General features: G+C 41.3%; 1 protein-coding gene across 1 annotated transcript in view; it reads left to right on the forward strand.

The window, feature by feature from the left end:
- LOC143018631 (transmembrane protein 53-like) overlaps positions 1–13,061 on the forward strand; it is a 77,711-nt gene extending 64,650 nt beyond the window's left edge. The window contains exons 6-7 of the mRNA XM_076174178.1: positions 5,405–5,577; positions 12,696–13,061. Of these exons, the coding sequence (XP_076030293.1) occupies positions 5,405–5,577; positions 12,696–12,748 (226 nt within the window). The 3' untranslated portion in view covers positions 12,749–13,061. The remainder of the gene's footprint in view (positions 1–5,404; positions 5,578–12,695) is intronic.
- The last annotated feature ends 4,208 nt before the right edge of the window (positions 13,062–17,269 follow it).

Raw genomic sequence — 17,269 nt, forward strand, 5'->3', positions numbered from 1 at the left:
TATCTTGGCACCTCCTGGATGATGGGTCTTCCCTGCATTCTGCCCACTGCCCTGGGTCAGAAGCAATGTCTCAAAACACAGCACATCCACAGCAGGCCGCTTCATAAATTCGGTAACCCCCCTCTCTGTCCCCTCATGCAGAAAAGGAGAAGACGGGGAGAAATCCCTTCGGGCTGTGTCAAATGCAATTAGGTAAATGCATACAAGGGGATAGATTGCATTGACAGAAGAGCTGTCTTGAATAAGGATGGGAGGGCTTTAAGAGGTCATGGGAACAAATTAAGGAAGAAACCACATGTCCAAATGATGGGAAGAAATACAATTTTCCAAATAGATGGATAAATACTTGGAATATTTTAGTAGATGATATAGCCCAAGCTTGAATAATACATGAATTGAAATCTAAATATGATAACTGGAAATCAAGGATATAGATTAAGTTGGAACTGTACATGAATTTTAGGTTAGGTATGATAACTTAGAGAGAAAGACGAGGCCCAGTGAGCATTGCTCCTGTACTTTATATTGCAATTAAGTGGGCAGGGAGTTGGGGGCGAGGGTGTAAAGTCGCAGCATTACCCATCCATAGATCGGTCATATATGAGCGCTGAGCTCCCATCTGGGAGGGTAATAGTTGTTGATCACAAGTTCATCACATGATCCAAGACTATGGTGAATCACATATATGTAACTAGGCAGAGGTTTGTAGTAGGTGGTTGTTGTTCCCTAGACTGTCTGGCCGAGCAGTCCTGTCTCCCCAAGGAATGCCATGGCTGAAACGGGGTTTTCCCACAAATCCTTTATGCAGTGTATGTTGTGTTGTTTGTGGGCATGATTGTGTGTAGTACAGTCTTCCATGAAGTGTTGAATAGTATGGGGTGAAGTGTTACATCCTGGGCATTTGTCCACAGCGATCATCCAGTCTCTTCTAGTAGCTTAGAAGGGCTGGGTGGTGGCTGCATCGCAGTCTGGCCAGGTGGACTCTGTCCTTTTGTGGGAGAGAGGATTCAGAGGGATGGATATCAGGGGGTCTGGCATGCAGAAATGTGTTGTCTTTTAGTGTGTTAATGGAGCAGTGAGTGATGTGATTATGAATATGTTCCCGGAGGCTGGTATTTGGTGGTTCTGGAGGAAGAGAAGAGAGTATTTGTGTGTGATATAGATATTTGGGTGTATTTTTTTTATATTTCTTGTGTGTAGGTGTTCTGCTATGTAGTGTAGTGGGTGTGCTGTGTTTGTAGAGGCTGCAGCAAGTGTTTGTGTGCCTCTCATGTCAAGGTGATCTTTGACTTTGAGGACTTTTGTTTCATAATGTAGGTGGTCTGTAGGTGTTATATATATACAGCCTGTGATTGTTTTTAATGCTTTGTTTTGTATGGTCTGAAGGGTGTTGAGGTGTGTCTCACTGAGATTAGGTGCCCATGCTGGACTCGCATAATTCATCACTGAGCGTATGCATTGTTTGTATATTGTAGTATTAGTTGCTTTGTTTTGTCCAAATATTGTTCCAGTGATTGATTTAAGTGCGTTGAGTAAAGGTGTGCATTTATTTTTTATGTTTGTGATGTGTTGTTTGAATGATGTGGATGTATCGTATGTTACACCAAGAATTCTCAGGGTGTGTGTGTATGGTGTTAGTGTTGTTGATAATAGAGTTGAGGAATCTATTTGTGTTCTTTTGTCCAGTTGGTGAGAAGTGTTGCTGTAGATTTGGCTGGGGCTATTTTGAGTCTGTTTGTAATAAACCATGTGTTGAATGCATCAAGGTATGGCTGTATTATTTCTGCGGCTTTGTCTGTTTTACAATGTGTACATGTGATTGTTATGTTGTCTGTGTAGGAAAAGATTTGTATTTCTGAGGTGTCTGGTGTGGGTATATCATGCAGGTATATAATAAAGAGTGAGGGATAGAACAGAGCTCTGTGCTACTCCATTCTTAATGTTTCAGATGTGCAATGATTGGCAATTATGTGACACATAAGCATTATTGCCTGCCAGATAATTGGCCAGCCATCTTTTGGTGTTATTGTGCATGTCTGTGTTATATATTTTGTTTGTTAGTTTGTGGTGGGGGATAGCATCAAAAGCTTTACTAATGTCATGTTATAAGAAGTGTTCTGTGATGGGGCCAATCTGAGTATAAGAAGTGTTCTGTGATGGGGAGACAATCTGAGTTGATGCCATCTAATATTCTTTGTGTGAGGTTTATTAGAAGAGTGTTTGGAGTTTAGTGGCCTAAAACAGTGTTGTGATTCAGCAAGGGGAATATGTGGTGAGTTGAGTTGAAATATGAGGGGTTCAATGACTGGAGGGGGTGCAGAGAAGTGTGATTGGGCAGTATGATGTTGGGATTGTTGGGTCTTTATTGGGTTTTGCGATTGTGATTATTTTCCTATGCTTCAAGATGTTTGGTATAGTGTTGTGTGAATAACTGTAGTTTGCAATGTTTGTGAATGCATGTATATCTTGTGGTCCAATGTGTTTTAGGTGGATGTTACTTATGTTGTCAGGGCCACAGGCAGATGAGTGCTTGAGGTTATGTATTATGTGTTGTGTCTGACTGTCTATGAAGGGTGTATAGTCTGAGTCTGTGGGAAAGTCTTTTTTATGTCAAATGGTGCATTGGTCACCAGGGTGAGATGGTGCATTGGTCATCAGGGTGAGAAGTGAGATGGCTTGTCTGTGCAAAATGATTTATGAATGTTTTTGCTCGTTGTCTGTTTGAGGGTAAATTATCTGTTGTGGCTATTGTGATAGAAGAAAGCTAAAGATAAATGTGGGTAAAAGTAAGGTGATGAGATGTACAAGGGGTGAAAGTGGCAGTAGACTGGAAGTGAGCATTAAGGGAGAGCAACTGGAGGAAGTGGATAGTTTTAGATACTTGGGTGCAAATGTGGCAGGAAAAGGTGGAGTGAAGGTGGAGGTAGAATGTAGATTGAGAAAAGCGAGTAAATGCCTTGGTGGATTGAAGAGTGTAATGAGGAATAGACATTTGGGAATGGATGCTAAGAGGAGACTGTATGAAGGAGTGATTGTGCCAACAGCACTGTATGGGGCAGAAACTTGGAACATAAGAGAGGAAGAGAGAAGGAGTTTGAATGTGTTTGAGATGAGGTGTCTGAGAAGTATGATGGGGGTTACTAGGCTAGATAGAGTGAGAAATGATGAGGTGAGGAGAAGAACGGAGGTGGAAAGGGAGCTGGGAGATAGGGTTGATGAAAGAGTATTAGGATGGTTTGGACACATGGAAAGAATGAGTGAAGAAAGACTAGTAAAAGAGGTATGGAAGGCAGATGTGGAGGGAGTGAACATGAGGGGACGTCCTAGAATGAGGTGGATAGATGGGGTGAAGGGGGCTTTGGGAAGAGGGGAATGTCTGTTGAGGAAGGACGGGAGAGGACAGAAGACGGGTGAATGGAGAATGGTTGTATATGGATGATGATGTGATGCATGCGGTGGAATGGGCGGGGGGATGGGGGTGAGGTAGTATGTGTGAGCAAAATTTGACGCAGCCCAAAGGGATTTCTCCCTTTTCTCCTTTTATGCATGGGGGGATGGAGAGGGGGGGTCGCCGATTTAATGAAGCGGCCTTGCTGTGGATGTGCTGTGTCTTGTGACACTGCTTCTGACCCAGGGCAGTGGACAAGGTGCAGGGATGACCCGTCATCCAGGAGGTGCTAAGATGGGAGGGAGGGTGGAGGGGTGTGGAGTGTATTCAGGGATGGAATGGATGGGAATGATTTTATGCCTTTTCCTTTTTGGCTACCTTCCTTGTAATGGGGAAAAAGCTTTGGTATATGTATGTATGTATGTTATTGTTGCATGAGAGCATGTTGTGTTACTGTTAGATATTGTAATGCTGTTAAGTGTTTTGTACAATTTGCTGGGGTTTGTTTTGTGATCAAGTGTATTGACAAACTTTTGCCTATTGTGTTTTTTGTTTGTGTATTTTATTGGTAATCTCCATTTAGTGTTTGTATTTGGTCTGCTATGTTTTGAGGGATAGGTGTGGGGGTATTGTGTTTATCTTGTCTGATGAGGCCTTGGATTTCTGGTGTGAAATTGGGGTTGTATGATTTTCTGTTACCACTAGGGATATATCTCTTGTCTGCATTTTGTATGATTATATTTAAAGTGTGTACAGCATTGTTTATGTTTGTGATTGGTGTACTGTTAAGTGTCTCAAAATGTTGTTCTGTTTCTTTAGTAAAAACTTTCCAGTTTGCTTGAAGGATGTTGGAGTTGAGTCAGTTGTGTATTTACCTACCTAGTTGTATTTACCTAGTTGTATTTTGCGGGAAGGGGAGCTATGCTCGTGTTGTCCCGCCTTTGTATCTTGCAGTGTCTAGTTTGTTTTTAAACTCATGAATGGTTTTTGCGCATACTATTTCATTGTCCAGTTTGTTCCAAGTGTCCAAAACTCTATGAGGAAAACTGTTTTTCTTCAGTTCTCTTCTATAGCTATGTTTTTTTATTTTCTTTCCATGTCCTCTTGTGTTTCTTTTATCCCAGTTAAGTAAGTTCTCACTATCGAGTACCTCTGTGCCTTTCATGATTCTGTAGATGGTCAATAGGTCACCTCTCTCTCTTCTTTGCTCCAGTGTCGGTAACTCCAGTTTAGCCAATCTCTCTTCGTATGATAGGTTTGCAAGTGCAGGTGCCATTTTTGTAGCTGCTCTTTGGATTCTTTCTATTTTCTTTATGTTCTTTTTGGTACTGGGGGACCACAATGTCGCTGCATACTCTAATCTAGGCCTTATCAATGTAACCAATATTTTTTTCATCATGTCTTCGTCCAAGTATGTAAACGCCACTTTTATTGATCTTAGCAAGTTGTAAGTCTCCCCGACAATTTTGTTAATCTGTATATCATAGGACAAGTCGTTCGTGATAATTACTCCCAAATCTTTTTCGGATCCTACTTTCTTTACTTCTTTGGTTCCAATTGTATATTTTCCTGATATTCTGTTTTTGCTTTTTCCAAACTCCATTATGCTACACTTCTTAGTATTAAAGTCCACTTCCCATTTCTGACTCCAGTTCCATACCCTATTTAGGTGACACTGTGTTTTGGCTTACTCTGACTGAAGCTAGGGTGTCAGAATTTCAAACTAAATCACCAGTTGTTTCAGTCTCCAATAAAAAAAAAAAAGTTAATACAAGAGAGTATTTGACAAGACAAAAACTGGAATTGACAGTTTTAGGTTTTGACAAATATCATAAATACTCAACCTCCATTGATAATGAGAGTATGTACTGTATACAGTTTGAAACCATATTTCTGAAAGTAACATAAAATAGTATAGTTCAGACATTAAGTAATGTAGCTTTGTGTGCAGTATGATAACTTTGTTTTGGAATGATTCTAAGCCTGATTTTTTTTTTTTTTCTTTTATTCAAACAGCCTTGCAGACCGTGTGGCCAGGTATGAAGACACATTGCCATTAATTAAGGCCCAAGCCCGAGTAAGTCCTATTAGTCAGTATATATTGCCTGAAGATTCTAAAGTGCCTCACGTTACCATCCTAAGGTATCTTGGAGAAGAAGTATATATGAAGAAAATATTGGGTTTCCTAGGTAAGTTTTTGAATTAAGAATTTCTAAATTTGGTTATTTTTTTGAGCATAGTAGAATGCTTTTTACTGTGAGAAAGCAGAGAAATGTTGCTGATTCAAAAGGGAAGAGGTTATCAGTAGTGTGTCTTGGATCCATGTGATCTTGATGCCTTCTTGGTAGGGCCATATTTCATGAATTTTTCTTTGGCTAAAAGCAGCAGAGATACCAGCTTGTAGCATTTAGTGCTATGTCTTTGACCTGATTAGTGTGGTGATGGACAGGGATGACCATCCAAGAGGTGCTAAGAAGCGAGGGGCAAGAAATAGGTTTTGGAGGGGTATGAGATGGGTGTAGGGTGGGTGTATGCTTTTATTTGGCCACCCTCCTGATGTGGGTGAAAGAGCCTTTTAGTATAAATGGTTAATTCCAAATGGGTCTTGGTTAATCCTTTTGCTATGGAACGAGTTTCCTTTTGCTGAATAAAATTACCTAGTAGCAGCCAGAACAGTTGTACAAGTCATGAATACCAATGAATGGATTAATTGAAGCTTTGGCTTTGTGATGATGCAAGTTGTTTTCATTGTATATGTACTGACGGCCTGAGAACCATTGCCAGCTACTATGGTATTTCAGTTTTCCAGATACTGAAACTTGAGGCAACGGGGGATTGGAGATGGTTAGAGATAGTGGGAGGAAATGGGAGATAAGCCAGTTGTTGTTTGCAGATGACACTGCTTGTGGCGGGGTCAGAGGGGGGACTAAGGCAGTTAGTGATGGAATTTGGGAAGGAATGCAGTAGGAGAAAGTTGAAGGTAAATGGGAGTAAAAGTAAGGTGATGAGATGTACAAGGGAGAGAGTGGGAGTAAGTTGGGAGTAAATACTACAGAAGAGAGGCTGGAGGAAGTGGATATTTTAAAGTATTTGGGGTTGCATATGGCAGAAGATCTGTAGAGTGAGAGAAGTAAATGCCTTGGGGTGGGGGGGGGGGATTGAAAAGTGTCATGAGAAATAGGCATCTGGGAATGTATGAAAAGAGAAGATTATAGGAAGGATTATTGCGATAGTTTGGGCATAGTGAAAGAATGAGTAAGGATAGGTTAACAAAAATTATGTGGAAAGAAGAGGTGGATGAAATGACCTTGAGATGAAGACTGAGAATGAGATAGATGGATGGGGTGAAGGGGCCCTTGAGTAAAGGGAAATGTCTGTTGAAAAGGGAAGGGAGAAAGGAAGAAGGTAAGAGATAGAAGTGAATGGAGAATGGTTGTGAATGGACTATAAATTGACACAGCCTGAAAGGATTTTTCCTCATCTTATCAATTTTTGCACGAGGGGACGATTAGGTAGGGTTACCATGTAAATAAAATGGCTTGCCCTGCTGTGGATATGGTGTGTCATTTCTTCTGGCCTGGGCAGTGGGTTGGGGACAGGGATGACTTTTCATCTGTGAGGAACTAAGATATAAGGGAAATGAATGATAATAGATGAGAGTGGGATGGGATAGGCAGGGGTGGATACATGCCTTGGCTGGCTGCCTCTTATATAGAACGGAAGAAGCCTCTTGGTATATATATATATATATATATATATAAAAATAGAAATTTTGTTAATACTTTTGTGTAATCATGTACCATTCTGTGACTATTTTTTTCAGATTAGAGAAAATCTTTGTTGTGTATGAAATTGGAAAATAATGAATCATATTTATGGTTATCAGTATGGTTGTAGCCTTGTTAAAATAAGTTTGCCCCTAAGTCTGTAGCTTACTGTACATGTTAATGGCCTGATGAAAGATAGGATAAGTGGTAACAAACTTCTTGGTGTCATAGTTCCTATAAATATTGTGACTGGACAGAACCAGTATGTACTCTTGACTCAGATAATTTTTGTCTTTGAATCCCTTCCCAACCCTCCACATTCCTTCCACTCCCCCTTTGCTCACATGATGTGTTGGTAAGGTTATACATTCTCTGGTTGGCTGTTGCTTTGTCATTAGTTTAGATTGATTAGACAATAATATATATATATTTTCTAAAATTTTTGTAAATCTCGGCAGTGATTAGTGTTTTTTTTTCTATCTAATGATGCTTATTCAGTTTGTTTCCTATGCACATACATGCATACATACATACATAGATACATACATACATACATATATACATACATACATACATACATACATACATACATACATACATAGATACATCAACTTGCTAAGATCAATAAAAGTGGCGTTTACATACTTGGACGAAGACATGATGAAAAAAATATTGGTTACATTGATAAGGCCTAGATTAGAGTATGCAGCGACATTGTGGTCCCCCAGTACCAAAAAGAATATAAAGAAAATAGAAAGAATCCAAAGAGCAGCTACAAAAATGGCACCTGCACTTGCAAACCTATCATACGAAGAGAGATTGGCTAAACTGGAGTTACCGACACTGGAGCAAAGAAGAGAGAGAGGTGACCTATTGACCATCTACAGAATCATGAAAGGCACAGAGGTACTCGATAGTGAGAACTTACTTAACTGGGACAAAAGAAACACAAGAGGACATGGAAAGAAAATAAAAAACATAGCTATAGAAGAGAACTGAAGAAAAACAGTTTTCCTCATAGAGTTTTGGACACTTGGAACAAACTGGACAATGGAATAGTATGCGCAAAAACCATTCATGAGTTTAAAAACAAACTAGACACTGCAAGATACAAAGGCGGGACATCACGAGCATAGCTCCCCTTCCCGCAAAATACAACTAGGTAAATACAACTAGGTAAATACATACATACATACATACATACATACATACATACATACATACATATGATGAGACTGAGGAAGTCTACTTGGTAAATAGATTGGTGGGGCAAGGGTAAGGAAAATTGAATTCAAGCCACAATCTGAGGTGAGTGAGATAATCAGTTAGAATTGGAAGTTGGCTTACATTGACAAATTTAGAAAAATTAGGATGAAGAGAGAGCAAAAATCAGAGATTTGGACAAAGAAAACCTGGACAAAAAATGGCAAACAGATGGAAACGGAGAAGTTTTTTACTGAAGGGTGATTGACCCTAAGCTTAGGCAGTAGTATTCCACTAGATGGACAAAAATATGATGAAGAAGATTATTGAAATACTAATTTGCTCTCAATCTAAATATTCTTCAGTTGTGTGGTTGCTACATAAAAGAAAAATGTAAACAGAATTGAGAAAATTTAGGAAGTGGCAATTGCAGTGATTCCAGAACGTGCCCATAAATGATACAAAGAGAGACTTGATATTCTGGAGCTGCCAGTGTGAGAGGGGAGAAGAAAAATGTGAAATAATTGCAGTGTCTAGAGCCATGAAAGATGTGGACATGCAGATACCAAGGGCTTTTCCCCCTTACAAGGGAGGTAGCCAAAGTCAAAGGCATAAATCCACTTCCACCCATGTTATCCCCACATACTCCACTCCCATTCACCATCCCTCCCTCTCTCTTTTCTTGGTTCCTCCTGAATGATGATCTTGCCCACTGCCCTGGGTCAGAAGCAATGCAACAAGACACGGCACATCCACAGCAAAGCTGCTTCATTTAATTGGTGACCCTTTCTCCATCTCCTCATGCAGAAAAAGAGAAGATGGGGAGATTTCTCTTTTGGCTTCTTCAAAATATTCACACATACTCCCTCATCCCTCCATCCCCCAACCACTACCCCTCATGCATCACAGCATCATCCATATACAACCATTTTCCAGTCATCCCTATCTTCTGTCTTCTCTCTTTCTTCTTCAACAAACATCCACCTTTTTCCCAATGCCCCTTTTATCCCATTTCATCCTTGGTTTTCCCCTTCATGTTCACTCCCTCCCCCTCTGCCTTCCACACCTCTTTTACTAATCTTTCTTCACTTGTTCTTTCCATGTGTCCAAACCATCCCAATACTCTGTCATCAACCCTATCTCCCAACTCCTTTTTCATCCCCACTCCCCTCCTCACCTCTCGTTAAAGTATAGTACAAAAGTATAGTACATTTACAAAATATCTAACACTGTTTTGCTTGTTCACATATGACTTCCCCTCTTGAAACCACATCAAGACAATCACATATACAGATGACCTAAAAATGGTAGTAGGGCACAGCAATTACAAGGCTACTGCCAAAGAAACTTGTACATATGTCAGAGGTGGACCAAGGCCTGACACAAAACAGATGTCAGTAACCCCTCAGAAACTCCCATTTACATTTTCTTAAAAACCCTTTTATTTTGAGTATGGTTTTTATAATAATAATTGTTGCCTTGAGTTTCATGGACAAGGAACCCGCAGCAATTGACAATGGTCCTCAGGCCCTTCATAGATCTCTGGGAAGAAACACTGGGCTGATGTCTACATTTTATTAGTGTGGGACTATTTCTGTCACTGGTTTATAGTAGTAGGAAGGAAATGGTTATTGGTTGTCATTTTAGGGTCTATTTTTTGCACAGTGAAATAGTGGGCAGTAGCTTGTTGCATAACAGCAATGATAATTATTGTCTTGGGTTTCATTGAATGGAAAACTTGTAGCTCCACAGTGGTTGGCTATAGTCGTCAGACCCTCTCACAGATCTCTGTGGGAAGAAGCTTTATGTTGTATTGGTGTTGGACTGTTTGTGCCACTAGCTGCAAATAATAGGAAGAAGGGAGGAACCATTGGCTGTCAACTTTCCATGTGCAAAAATATATGATAAATACCATTGAAGTTTATTGAAATCTTGGTACTAGTCCAGAGACTTAATGTCAGGCCTTCAGGACTGTGTCTCCATAATCAAGTACCCATCATTTGTCCTGCTTGTTTGAGACTAATGACTGATATAATGTGTCTGTAATCATGTTTGATCCATCTCATAGCCCTATTTTGTATAGCCTCTGATTTATTTGCAATTGTTAGTGTGTGGATCCCAAATAATGTCAATATTCAAAGTGTGGCTCAATGAATTTTGATTCTGGCATTACACCTTGTGAGGTTCCTGCATAGGAATGCCAAGGTCCTGTTGGCTATGGCTCTGATACTGCTTAGATGTATGGCCCACTTCATGTCTGCTGAAAAGTGGACCCCAAATAGTTATGGGTGGGATGAAAACATAATTGCCATGTCAATCACTCCTGTATGAAGGAGTGATTGTGCCAACAGCACTGTATGGGGCAGAAACATGGAACATAAGAGAGGAAGAGAGAAGGAGTTTGAATGTGTTTGAGATGAGGTGTCTGAGAAGTATGATGGGGGTTACTAGGCTGGATAAAGTGAGAAATGAGGAGGTGAGGAGGAGAACAGGGGTGGAAAGGGAGTTGGGAGATAGGGTTGATGAAAGTGTATTAGGATGGTTTGGACACATGGAAAGAATGAGTGAAGAAAGACTAGTAAAAGAGGTATGGAAGGCAGATGTGGAGGGAGTGAACATGAGGGGACGTCCTAGGATGAGGTGGATGGATGGGGTGAAGGGGGCTTTGGGGAAGAGGGGAATGTCTGTTGAGGAAGGACGGGAGAGGACAGAAGACAGGGGTGAATGGAGAATGGTTGTATATGGATGATGATGTGATGCATGAGGTGGAATGGGGGGTGAGGTAGTATGTGTGAGCAAAATTTGACGCAGCCCGAAGGGATTTCTCCCCGTCCTCTCCTTTTATGCAATGGGGGGACGGAGAGGGTGGGTCGCCGATTTAATGAAGCGGCCTTGCTGTGGATGTGCTGTGTCTTGCGACACTGCTTCTGACCCAGGGCAGTGGACAAGGTGCAGAGATGACCCGTCATCCAGGAGGTCCTAAGATAAGAGGGAGGGTGGAGGGGTGTGGAGTGTATTCAGGGATGGAATGGGTGGGAATGATTTTATGCCTTTTCCTTTTTGGCTACCTCCCTTGTAAGGGGGAAAAAGTCTTGGTATATGTATGAATAATTTTTCTTAATGGGTGGAAAGGGAGTCAGCAGATAGGGCTAATGAATCTATATTAGGATTGGTTTGGGCATATGGAAAGAGTGAGTGAGGAAAGAATAGCAAAAGGAGTGGAAGGTAGAGGTGGATGGAGTGAACTTGAGAGCAAGAGTGAGTGTAAGATTGATAAACGGAAGTGGGCCTTGAGTAAAAGGGGAATGTCTGTTGAACAAGGAGGAGAGGAGGCAAAGGATATATATGAGTGGAAAGTGGTTGTGAATGTACAATATATTGACATGGCTCAAAGTAATTTCTTCTTGTCTCCTCTATCTTTGCATGAGGTAATGAGGAAAGAGGGTCACCGTGTAAATGAAGTGGCTTGCACTACTGTGGATGTGCTGTGTCTTGCTGCACTGATTCTGACCCGGACAGTGGACGAGAAATAGGGATAACCCTCTATTCATGAGTGGGATGGGTAGGGGTGGAAGCATGCTTTGGCTGGCTACTTCCTATGTAAGGGGACGAAACCTGTGGTATATAGGTATATAGATAGTTAAACTTTTACACTAGATTGAACATTATATACTTGGAATCAATGATGGGTACTTGCAAATGGTGGTTCTGCGGTCTGGGCATCAGAGAGAATATCCTTGCTACCAGTCTTTTAAAGCCATCAACAACCTTCCTGTAATTGGGAGATGCATCACAAAGGGGACTAGTACTTAGTTTTTGTATTGGGCTCAAGATATGTCAGTTTCAACTGTATTTCTCCCAGTTTTTCACGTGAAGAGAGCAAACAGCTGCTTTTCTCTTCCCACTATTACATGTCAATAGCATAGAAGGTGTCCCATACTAATGTAATACATATAACAGTGGATTATTTCTTTCCAGAGAGATCAATAAAAGGGCCCCATTGCCAGTGGCTGTGGGTTTCCAATGAAACTTGAGGCAACAATTGTTACCCATATTAAGATTGTATGCCAGTTTATTCCCCTTCATCTTTTTTACAAACTCGTTCATTTTTACAAATTGTTATTGCAGTTGATGCAAATATTTATTCTCTGAATCTTGGTATTTTCTTCTGACACATTGTGAATGGTTTCAATAAAATTTACTGATGAAAATTGGCCTTTATGATATGAAGTAGGTATGTGCTTAGACTTAACCACCTCCCATATCAGGGGAGAAGGGGCTTTAGTATGTTATATGATGTATACAAGAATAAAAGAATTTTACTTTTTCTCCAACAGCACAGCATCCAGTGTCCAAACCACAACCTGAAATAGCTTTGGCTCAAGCATAGCTTTGATTCCATGTGAGTACTGGATGGACCCCAATATAATATCCAGTTTATGCATTTATTGGGAATCACTTTTCTTCACATTTTTATTTTGTGTTCAATGTGATTAAAAGACATTATATTATCTCTACTGTTGTTATTTATGATTACCTTTATTATTGTTTCTTGTGATTATTTTGGGAGGAATTTGCATATTTTTATGATCATGAAAGATATACATTACAGTGTGTAACCAAATATTTTTTCTAAAGTTTGCATGATCAACTTATTGTATTCATTATTTCATCATTATAATAAAAAAAATTGTCGACATAAACTTGGTTTTTATTGGCCACATTGAAATATAGCTACAATTGTCTTTTGAGTTAACAAGGTAGAGCATGTTGGGTCAAATCTTGATATGTAAATCATTCCATATTTAAGCAGATTTGATTATGATAGTGTAGTAGTGTCAGAGGGAGCAGTTTGTTGAATGTAGTTGGGAAGGTTTATGGGAGGGTTTTGAGTGAGAGGATTAGGAGAGGATCAGAGGGAGTAACTGGTGAGGAGCAGTGTGAGTTGACAGGTAGGGGTTGTGTAGATCAGATTTTTGTGGTAAGATAAATATGTGAGAAAGCTTTAGCAAAGGTAAGGATGTCTTTTGGGCTTTTATGGATTTGGAAAAGGCTTATTGCAGGGTAGACAGGAAGGCACTGTGGGAGGTATTGCAGATATATGGGATAGGAGGAAAGCTGTTAAGAGCAGTCAAGAGTTTTTACAAGAGAAGAAGAGCCTGTTAGAATTAGAAAAAGAGTGAATGGTGTGGCGTCCTGCAGCAAATGCAGGATACGAAGTTACATATGAAAGAAAGGAAAATACCGCATGACGCAAATTCTGTAGAAATGGCACTTGTATACCTACGAAGTTTGTTTCATAAATTGATATGTTATTAAAAACTCCTGTTTACTCACGTACAAGTGTGTTATTGTGTTAAATATTGAAAATGTGTGTACCCGTTGCTATGTTTGTTTGGGCCCGTGTCGCTGTGATCGGATGGAAATAATTATTTCTTCGCTTCTTTTTAATTTCATAACATTTCACACACTTGTAATTAATATTTTTAGAATTTATACTTATAATATTTTCCCCATGTCTGTCAATCTGTTATCTAATTGTTACACATTATACCTGACTCCTGATTGGTCCACGTTGGCAAAGCTCCCACAATGCTCTGCTATGTTACCTATAAATAGAGCTAATAAATGCAGGTGACAGACAGTCTCTGTGAAGAAGTCAGTACCGCTGCATAACCCGAACCGCTTAGTCATTTCTCCTTATCCCTGTAAAGGTAGGGATATGTTATGTAGCCTTGGTTGTTCAATGTGTACATTGTTGGGGTGGTGCAGGAGGTAAATGCAAGGGTAATGGGTAGGAAATTGGAGATGATTAAAAAAAAAATGGAGAAAAAAAAAGATAAGTCAGTAATTGTTTGCTGATGACACTGGTTACAGCAGGATCAGAGGAAGGATTAAGAAAGTGACAGCATTTAGGAAAGTGTGAAAGAAGGAATTTGAAGGTACATACATACATATACCAAGGCTTTTTCCCCCTTACAAGGGAGGTAGCCAAAAAGGGAAAGGCATAAAAACACTCCCACCCATTTCATCCCTACATACACTCCACACCCCTCCCACCCTCCCTCTCATCTGAGCACCTCCTGGATGATGGGTCATCCCTGCACCCTGCCCACCGCCCTGGGTCAGAAGCAGTGTCGCAAGACACAGCACATCCACAGCAAGGCCGCTTCATTTAATCGGCGACCCCCCCTCTCCGTCCCCCCTTGCATATAAGGAGAGGACGGGGAGAAATCCCTTCGGGCTGCGTCAAAATTTACTCACACATACTACCCCACCCCCCACCCCCCTGCCCATTCCTCCGCATGCAATCACAACATCATCCATATACAACCATTCTCCACTCACCTCTGTCTTCCGTCCTCTCCCTTCCTTCCTCAACAGACATTCCCCTCTTCCCCAAAGCCCCCTTCACCCCATCCATCCACCTCATCCTAGGACATCCCCTCATGTTCACTCCCTCCACATCTGCCTTCCATACCTCTTTTACTAGTCTTTCTTCACTCATTCTTTCCATGTGTCCAAACCATCCTAATATTCTTTCATCAACCCTATCTCCCAGCTCCTTTTTCACCCCTGTTCTCCTCCTCACCTCCTCATTTCTCACTCTATCTAGCCTAGTAACCCCCACCATACTTCTCAGACACCTCATCTCAAACACATTCAAACTCCTTCTCTCTTCTTCTCTTATGTTCCACGTTTCTGCCCCATACAGTGCTGTTGGCACAATCACTCCTTCATACAGTCTCCTCTTCGCATCCATTCCCAAATGTCTATTCCTCATTACACTCTTTAATCCACCAAGGCATTTACTCGCTTCTCTCAATCTACATTCTACCTCCACCTTCACTCCACCTTTTCCTGCTACACTTGCACCCAAGTATCTAAAACTATCCACTTCCTCCAGTCGCTCTCCCTTAATGTTCACTTCCAGTCTACTGCCACCTTCACCCCTTGTACATCTCATCACCTTTGAAGGTAAATGAGGGTAAAAGTAATGTGATGAGATGTACAAGGAAGAGGATGGCAGCAAATTGGAAGCGAGTATTAAAGGAGAGAGACAGGAGGAAGTGGATAGCTTTAAATACTTGGGGGTGAATGTGACAGGAAAGGGAGGAGTGGAGGTGGAGGTGGAAGGTAGATTAAGAGAAACAAATGCCTTGGAGGATTAAAAAGTGTGATGAGAAATAGACAATTGGGAATGGATGCAAAAAGGAGATAGTATGAAGGGGTGATTGTGGTGACAGCACTGTATGGGGTAGAAATGTGGGACATAAGAGAGGAAGAGTTTAAACGTGTTTGAGATGAAATGTCTAAGAAGTATGGTAGGGGTTACTAGGTTTGATAATAATAATACTAATGATAAGTTTATTTGGTATTGAATCAATATACATGAAGTGCAGATAATGAAAAGAACACATAGTTCGAAATAACAATTACAATTGCCAAGGATAACAAAAAAGCATGTAAGCTTATTTCCATTGTGGTCCTCAAATGAGGTGAGGAGGAGAGTGGTGGTGGAAATGGAATTGGGTTGATGAGAAAGTATTAGGATGGTTTGAACACATGGAAAGAATGAGTGAAGAAAGACTAGTAAAATGTGTGAAAGGCAGAGGTGGATTGATTGAACTTAGGGATGTGACTGAGGATGAGGTGGATGGACAGGATAAAAGGGGCATTGAGAAAGAGGGAGATGTCTGTTGAGGAAGGAAGGGAAAAGACATAAGATGGGGGAGTGGAGAATGGTCATATATGGATGATGCTGTGATGCATGGAAGGGAGTGGGTGGGGGATGGGGGTTAGGGAGTGGTTATGTGTGAATGATATTTTGACACTACGCGAAGGAATTTCTCCCCGCCTTCTCTTTTTCTTAAGTATGAGGGGACAGAGAGTGGGGGTCACTGATTAAATGAAGCAGCCTTGCTGTGGATGTGCTGTGTCTTGCTGCATTGCTTCTGACCCAGGGCAATGGGCAAGATGCAGGAATGATCCATCATCTAGGAGTAGCCAAGAAAAGAGGGAGGGATGGTGAATGGGAGTGGAGTATGTGGGGATGAAATGGATGGGATTGGATTTATGCCTTTGGTTACCTCCCTTGTAAGGGGGAAAAGCCCTTGGTATTTGTATGTATGACCCATCATCTAGGAGGAGCCAAGAAGAGAGGGAGGGAGGGAGGGGAGGGGAATGGGAGTGGAAAATGTGGGGATAAAATGGGTGGGAGTGGAATTATGCCTTTTGACTTTGGCTACCTCCCTTGTAAGGGGGAAAGAGCCCTTGGTATATGTATGTAATTATGGTGGTGGGAGATGGCAGGAAAATAAATATGATGGAAGAAGAGAATGAGAGGGCTATAAGAAATGAGATATTAAGAGCATTGAAAGCAAATAAAGCTGGCAAGGCACCCGATTTAGATGGGTGTCATGTGGTGTGTCTTAAGGCCTGTCTACACGAGCGGGCCTGATCGGCGGGCTTGCCCGTTAACGGGCATATTTGACGGGCAAACGATCAAATTGCCCGAAAGGCCGCCGAGCGAAATCACTGAGCTGGTGCCCGGTAGCTGGAGTTTCTACCCTGCCAGACGCAAGATAATATCGTGAACCCACAGCGGGCCTTCATCCCACATTCCACGGCATAGTAGCACAGTGAACATTTAACGATGGCAGCCCAGGATAACTCTAGTGAGCCACCGACAATGCTAGGCACCATGGTTCTCGTACAGCACTCCACCCGCTACTGGCAACATCGTCGGACAGGCCCAGCTGTTCATCACTTCGGTCGTGTGGACAACATTCACGGGCAGGCCCGCGAGAATTTGCCCGTTAACGGGCAAACCCGCCGATCAGGCCCACTCGTGTAGACAGGCCTTTATGAAAGAATGAGTACTTATGGTGGATTGGCTAGTGAGTTTGTT

This window comes from Oratosquilla oratoria, chromosome 35 (genome assembly GCF_046742065.1).
Source record: "Oratosquilla oratoria isolate Oo_2021 chromosome 35, ASM4674206v1, whole genome shotgun sequence".
Classification (NCBI taxonomy): Eukaryota; Metazoa; Arthropoda; class Malacostraca; order Stomatopoda; family Squillidae; genus Oratosquilla; species Oratosquilla oratoria.